At 37.5% G+C, this 7558-nt stretch overlaps 1 protein-coding gene across 1 annotated transcript in view; it reads right to left on the bottom strand.

Moving 5' to 3' along the window:
- The window catches only part of TMEM232 (transmembrane protein 232), a gene marked incomplete at its 5' end in the record, with an annotated part of 464990 nt that extends 458527 nt beyond the window's left edge, over window positions 1–6463 (bottom strand). Inside the window, 2 exons of the mRNA XM_006876811.1 lie at window positions 3965–4070; window positions 6352–6463. Coding sequence (XP_006876873.1) covers window positions 3965–4070; window positions 6352–6463 — 218 coding nt within the window. The remainder of the gene's footprint in view (window positions 1–3964; window positions 4071–6351) is intronic.
- Window positions 6464–7558: the final 1095 nt, after the last annotated feature.

Raw genomic sequence — 7558 nt, 5'->3', positions numbered from 1 at the left:
CTTTGTCTCCCTGTGCCTTGAGCCCCCCAATTTGCCCTATATACATGCTGGTAATGCCTAATGTGGCAATGAGGACCCCCCTGGGATGGACTATGTTGGTTCCTGTGGCTCTCTGAGAGCGTCCCACTAGCTCTCTGAGAGCGTCCACCCTTTGGATGGGTCTGCTCAAGCCCTGCTAAGTTCTGCAGTGGGTGGGGCCGTCCCTAGGATGGGAGCTGGGAGCAGGCGTGTGGAAGCTCAAAATGCTCGTAACTCCTCAATAGTTTGATCCTTAAAAAAAACAAATTCATAAAGTTGAAGCCTAATGTTTTATGTTTGCCCAAAAGCTGTCTGTCTGCCAGGCGGGGGACCCTCTTTGTGATACTGCCCCCTACTTTCTCCCGAGCCCACATATCTGTGCTGCCTGGTCAGGGAAGCACCGGAAGTCCTCCGACATGATTAATTCTTGCAATCAGTTATTTGTTCACTCACCAGAACCAAGTTGCAAACATAAAGCCCAAACTGCCTAGCCAATCACCACTGAGTCCTTTTATAGGGTTTCCAAGACTGTAAATCTTTAACAAGCAGACCTCATCTTTCTCCTATAGAGCAGCTGGAGGATTTGAATTGCCAATGTGTGGTTAGCTGTCTAGTGCTTATACCAAAGCACCACCAAGTTTCCTTAAATCTAAAACATATTACAAATGTTTTGTACATATGTAGTGTAATGGGTTACACACATTGGGCTGCTAACAGCAAGGTCAGCAGTTTGAATCCACCAGTCACTACAATAGGAGAAAGATGAGGTCTTCTGTTCCTGTAAAGAATTACAGGATTGAAAACCCTATACAGGGTTGCTATGAGTTAGGACTGACTAGATAACATGCAGTAGTCACAGCAGCTGCAGCAATCTCTCATCAAGAGGTAAAGTCTATGTTCCTTCCCCTTGAGCCTGAGTAAGGTCTGTTACTGTTTCAACCAATAGAATATGACAGAGCTGACACAGATAAGAACAGGCAATAAGGCTTCTTTCTGAGTCTGCCACTCTTAATATACTAAGTTTGGAAGCCTAAGGTGCCAAGTAGGAAGTCCAACTACCCAGAAGTCACCAAGCAAAAAGACTATATAAAGAGAAATGCTTGAGAAGCCTAAGTTTTCAGCTAACATTAAATTAATCACCACTCCACCTATATCATGATAGAAAATAGAACAAAACTGTATAATAAAAAATAGTATTAAAAAGTGGCAAAAAAGAGAAGAGCAAAAGACTAGAGAATAGAGACAAAGGAAAGTAGACCAGGCATAGCTGAAAACGAAGAACATGGAGCTAAAAATCTAGAAAGAATAGTACCTCAAATCATTACAAAGGTTTGAGAAACTGCTATGTAAATATCTGGGGGACAACTGCAAATGCAAGGATTTAAGGAAAAAACCTGGCATATTCAAGTGACAAAGAGGAGGAAAATGTAGCTGAAGCAAAATGGATAGATAAGGTAGCCAGGGACCAGACCATACAGAGACTTGTAGGTCATAATATGGAGTTTGAACTCATTTTAACTGTAATCAAAAGACACAGGAACTTATTTAAGCATAACAATGTTCACTTCTGATGATGGATGAACTGTAGAACAAGAAGTGGGCAAGACTACAAGCAAGACACCAATTAGGAGAATATTTCAATTATGGAGCCAGTTAGATAAACTTTATTTAGGATGTTATTTAGAACATTTTAAAAATACTTTAAATTTAGAGTTCATGCAGGATAAAGATGAGGCTATAAAGATTTACAGTCTCAGAGACTCTGTGGAGCAGTTCTACACTATCCTATGAATCACAATTGGGCAAAGAGTTCTTTCAATGGGATTTAGAGTTCAATATCTGAATGAGTTAAAAATACTTAGGCTGTATGTGACAGAAAACTCAACCTTAAGTGCCTTCAAAACAAGGATGTTTGCTATTTCACAAGATCAGAATTGGGAAGGTTCCAGGACTAGTTGATATAATTACCTTTTATATGCACTTTTTTTTTTTCATCTTCTAGCTCCTCTAGATGTGTATAACTGTGAAAACTACACAAACTGCAGGGATTGTGTTCTTATACAAAGTAGTTAACATGGAAACAGAATGAGGGGTGAGGAGAGAAACGGGTGCTTCTCTCTAGGCATGTCTTTTTTAAAAACAAGTCAACCAAAAACAAATCTATGCTTACATTTCTTTGGTCAAAACCAGATCATGTGGCCACCCCTAATCCAATAACTGACTAATGAAAAGGAATTGCCATGACTAGTTTAGCCCATCCACAAATCAGGCTTTGGGGCTGAGTAAGGCCAATCTTTTTCTCAATCATATCACTGCAAGATATCTGAACAATAACAAAAAAGAAAACCCCACAGCTCTATATGTTAGAGATTAGAACTATTTACTGGGGTTTTCATGACTGCAATCTCAATGAAATCAGATTTCCAGATTTTTTCTTCTGTGGTACCACTGGATGGGTTCAAAGTGGCAACCCTTAGTTTAGCAGTTGAGCACAAACTGTTTGCACCACTTAGGGATCTAAACATAACTGACAATTAATTGGTGTTGTGGTTGTTGTTAAGTGCCATAAAGTTAATTGATATTGAAGAGGAATTAACTGCTGACTGGGACCCCTGGTGGCACAGTGGGTTAAGTGTTGTCTGCTAGCTGTGCAAGGTCAACATTTCAAATCCATCAGCCACATGAGAGAACAATAAAGCTGTCTGCTCCCATAAAGACTTACTTACAATCTCTGAAACCCTCAGGAGCAGTTTTACTTTGTCCTACTTGGTAACTAAGGAGCTCTGGTAGCATAGCAGTTATGAATCGGGCTACAAATCCCAAAGTCAGCAGTTCGAAACTACCAGCTGTTCCGCAGAAGAAAGATGAGGCTTTCTGCTCCCTTAAAGATTTATAGCCTCAGAAACCCTGTACAGGGTCGCTATGAGTTGGTTCTGACTCCATGGCACATAACCACCACCACCATTTGGTAACTATGAATGGATTTGGTTTGGGGTTTGGGTTTGGGCAATGAAGAGTGTCTACACCAATATAATTAAACATTTAATAGGGGTCAGGCTATGGATGGCATTCTGAAAAAGTGTCATAAAAACAAAATAAATACAAAATTTATTGCTTGGAAGCTCCCAGATAGAATGACAAAATAAGTTTATATGGGAAAATATTCTGACTTCATGCAGTTAACTTTCTAAAATTCATTTTAAAAGGCATACACATTAAATGTAAGATAATGATTGTTGTTGTTAAGTGCCGTTGAGTCGGTTCTGACTCACAGTGACCCTGTATTGGGTTTCCAAGGAGGAACTAATGAGCTTGAACCACCGACATTGTGGTTCAAACAACTTTGCATACTAGCGCATTAGACCGCAGTGAATTTATCCCTTTAAAAATAATGTGTGTGTTTTTTTTTTAATTTCTATTTGAGTTTGGTTGGAGGGTAGTTTGAAATGAAACTTATGAAAGGGAAGCGACAAATTAAAAAGAAATGAATAAATGTTGCTTTTTAAAGTCAACTTGAAAAACAAATGGCCATTGATTAACATTATTGAGTAAGAATTTAAAATTTTTGGGACAAGTTTCTCGAAAGTATACTGCCTGTTGCAATTCAAAATCACTAAATGACATTTTATATTGCTTCTCAGTTAGTTACAAATTTTAGAAAAAAGTAACAGGACTTTGAACTGGCATGAAGCCCTAAAAAGTCATAAAGATTATGCTGAGAAAATGTTTTCAATACAATTTTCTAATCAAAAAGCTGAGACATCAAATTCATAAATTCAAAATCACAAAATTAGTTTTATAATGAAACACTATATAAAATTTTGACAGATAAAAGCAAACTTTTCTTGGCTCCTGCATAATTTCCAGAAATTCAAGCTCTCAAACAATGCCTTTACTGCTACTGTAGACAACAGAGTCAGTAAAAAAGCTTAGTTAAAGCACATACCTTCTTGGATGTCTCCCTTGCATTGAGCCAGATATGTTGCTTCAATCCACCCAGTAGAAATATTCACATGCTTCCCAGAGCCTAAGGTTTTGAGACCCAATTTTCTCTGTAATGAGGAAGCAAGAAAGAGGCAAATCTAAAATATATAGCTTTTTTGTTACTTATTTGATTATATACATTTTGACAGACATTCTGTGAAGGTGAAGCTTTGTGGCCAGACTATGTAAGACTATATAATATTTATTTTTATTATTTTATTAGTTTGACATCTTATGTAAATTGTATTCATGTTGATGGTGCAGTGGGTTAGGCATTGTGCTGCTACCTGATGGTCAGCTGTTCAAACACACCAGCTGTTCCATAGCAGAAAGATGAGGGAAGCAATCTGCTTCTCTAAAGATTGACAGCCTTGGAAACCCTATTGGGCAGTTCCACTCTGTAGGAACCAACTCGATGACACCTAACAAGTCCGTCCTACAGAGTCACTATCAGTCAGACTCCACTAGATGGCAAATAGTGGGTGGGATTTTGTGCTAAACTGTGGGAAATATTTAATATTCTGAATCTCAATTCCCACTGGTATGAGTCGGTTCTGACTTATAGCGATACTATAAGGCAGAGTAGAATTGCTCCTTAGGGTTTCTGAGGCTACAAATCTTTGTGGAAATATAAAACCTCATCTTACTCCTATAGAGAGGCAGGGGTGTAACCCACGATGCCACCAGGGCTCCTTAATAATCTGAGCAGTATCATTAATTATTTTCTTTAAATAATTTATTCTCTTTTCTTTCTAAGAATTACTTTCATCTCATTTATCTCAAAGAGATTACATCTCTAATCTATAAGAGAAAATTATTGAGGAAATGTGATTAAATAGAAACTCCTTTGATGCCAATTTTCTGGACAACTCAGACTACTTCAGTTCAGATGAATCAATGCCAATGAACATGACAGAGATAACCAGCATTGTCTGGTATCCTCACCCATCTTCCCTTATTGAGCCCATTCCTCAAGGACAATCTGCCATTCAGTCAGAGCTCACTGAAGAGTTTCTTCCTGGCACCTGCCTGCATGCATTATGTATCAAAAGTATGGTCTTTTCTTTCAAATCACATTTTAAAAAACAGGTTTTTCAAAATTTTTAAATGTACAGGCAACTATGAACCTAGTATGGCAGTGTGGGTTAATGTGCCGAACTGCAAAGTCTGTTTTAACTGCAAGGTTGGTGGTTTAAACTCACCAGTTGCTCCTTGGAAACCCTATACAGGGTCACTATGAGCCAGAACCAATTTGACAGCACTTAACAACAACAACAATATGAACCAAAATAACAAAACAAACAGGTGACTTTATTTACAAAGCATCTTTATGCAGCTTTTATTTCATTAATAGTTTGATATAAAAGTAAAACAGCATGTATAGTATTTCTATGGCAAACTTCAGCTGAATTTAAGGTAGAAAAGAAAAAGCAAGGATATATTTCACTTCCTGTTCTTTTTGTATACTTGTTTAAATTTAGGGGAATTAATACTCTTAAAGATTTTATTTATCATAAGCTAAGTGAAAAACAGTTCATTAAAGAGTATTGTCTTTGTGGGTAGTAAATAATTTGAAAGGCTTTGTTTCATTATTGAGTCATATCATTTCTTAGTTAACTGTTTTTAGGATAAAGTGATATTTTCATAATGGAAGATTTATTTTCCAGTCTTTGATATTTTGCTGTAGGCTCGTGGACTGGTTTCAACAGTTAGATTCTCAAGTAATTTATGGGGAACTTTCATTCAGTAAGTCATTTAACACTGAATTATTTGATTGTAAGCTTTCATTTTAATTTGTATTATTCTAACTTTGACTATTTATATCTAAAAAAATGGGCATATGTATATGAGGGTGCTTCAAAAAGTCAATGGAAAATGGACTTCTAGAGTAATGAAATTTTTACATGAATTTTATGAAGCCCCTTAGTATTTTTTCTAATATTTTAGAACATGTAATCATTCTCCACGGGAAAGCAATGGATGTGAAGGGTAAGCTCCAGACTACAAAAGATCAGTGGTTCAAGCCCACCAAATGCTCCAAGGGGAAAAGTTGAGGTTTTCTGATCCCACAAAGATTTACAATCTTTAAAACCCTATACAGGGTAGCTATGAGTGAAAAATTAATTCTACGGCACTTAACAACACTCATCCACCATGCCAAAAAGGTGAGGCTGTCTATTTCTGCAAAGATTTAGAAACCCTGGGAATAGTTCTGCTCTGCCCAATAGAGTTGTTATGAGTCAAGATGTTATCAACTCAATAGCAGAGGGTTAGGTTTGCTTTTTGGAACCATCCACCAGGTACAAAAGACATTTCACATACAAAGGGAATCAAATAGTGTACCATTACCTTACATCTAAGAATATTTTTTCTAATAATTTCCCTTAAATATTCCTTCTCCCGTAGATTCTGTGTATGGTTGTATCTCAAGATGAGTTCTCTTGTGATTAAAAATGGTTGTCTAAATAAAAATAAATAATTATAACTATCAGTTATAATTTTAATCAACTTCCAGCAGTTAAATATAACTATGTTCTAGAAAAGATACTTAGACTTTTAAAAAAAAAGACTATTTCACACACAAAAACAGGAATATAATACATATATATGCCTCCTAGATAAAGCTTATCATTATCTTCAATTGAGAAACAGTTTTCATGAGAACAATGATTATTTTGGCTTCTGGAGAAAATGCTCTGATTGTTTCCAGAAGTTATTATGTGCCTTTCTCATAGGTCATATCCAAAAGCTTTTCATTATGTTGAAGATCGATACAATTTTTCACGTAAGTCAGTGTTGATTAAATTTAAGGGAATGTTCACTCCATCCATGCAATCATATCAGTCCAACTGTGGTTGGAGTAAAGTGGGCAAGAGGAGAAAGGTCACAGAAGAGGAGACAAGCTGCAAGATTGACTCTGGGTGAAATAAGAAGCTTTTGCAGGATTGTGAGGAGAAAGGTGATATCATTTGACTTAAACTTTAAAAGATTACTATAGACTTCTGATTTTGGAGGCAGCAGAAGCAGAGTGAGGTAGGAAAGGCTCAATGGGGGAAGGGATGAAAACTCAGAGAAGCTGCTTTCATGGAACAGCACCAGAGCTCTGGATCAAGCATAAGGTTCAAGGTGTCAGTTTCCCACACCCATTGTTGGAAAAACTCATTGTATAAAGGAAAATATTGTGATTTAAGAATCAATCAGGACACGGGACTCCGTTTGTGGCCACCTTGGCCAGGCTGACTTCAGAGGACAAGGCCACAGCCTGACCTATACAGTGAAATGGCACTAAAATTGGTGCAGCAACATATGCAAAAGAAAGTGTGGAGGAATTCTGTACATTTTTTCCTCCTCTTCCCTGTGGCGCCTTCTCTGCCCAGCCTGAACACCTTCAGGCGGGTAGGTGCACACCCCCAAAAGGGTTTAACATTGAGCCCACAGTTTCCCCACGGCATAGAGAGGAAGAGCCCCATTGTTCCCAAAGGATGAAACTTTGGTGGTTGTTTATGATATCTAACTCTGGAACCCAGCTCTAAAGTTAACTTGTGTGGAACCCTTT

Source organism: Chrysochloris asiatica, unplaced genomic scaffold (assembly GCF_000296735.1).
Source record: "Chrysochloris asiatica unplaced genomic scaffold, ChrAsi1.0 scaffold00416, whole genome shotgun sequence".
Lineage (NCBI taxonomy): Eukaryota > Metazoa > Chordata > Mammalia > Afrosoricida > Chrysochloridae > Chrysochloris > Chrysochloris asiatica.
The sequence above is the reverse complement of the archived record's forward strand: the minus strand, read 5'-3'. Positions and strand labels throughout refer to the sequence as shown.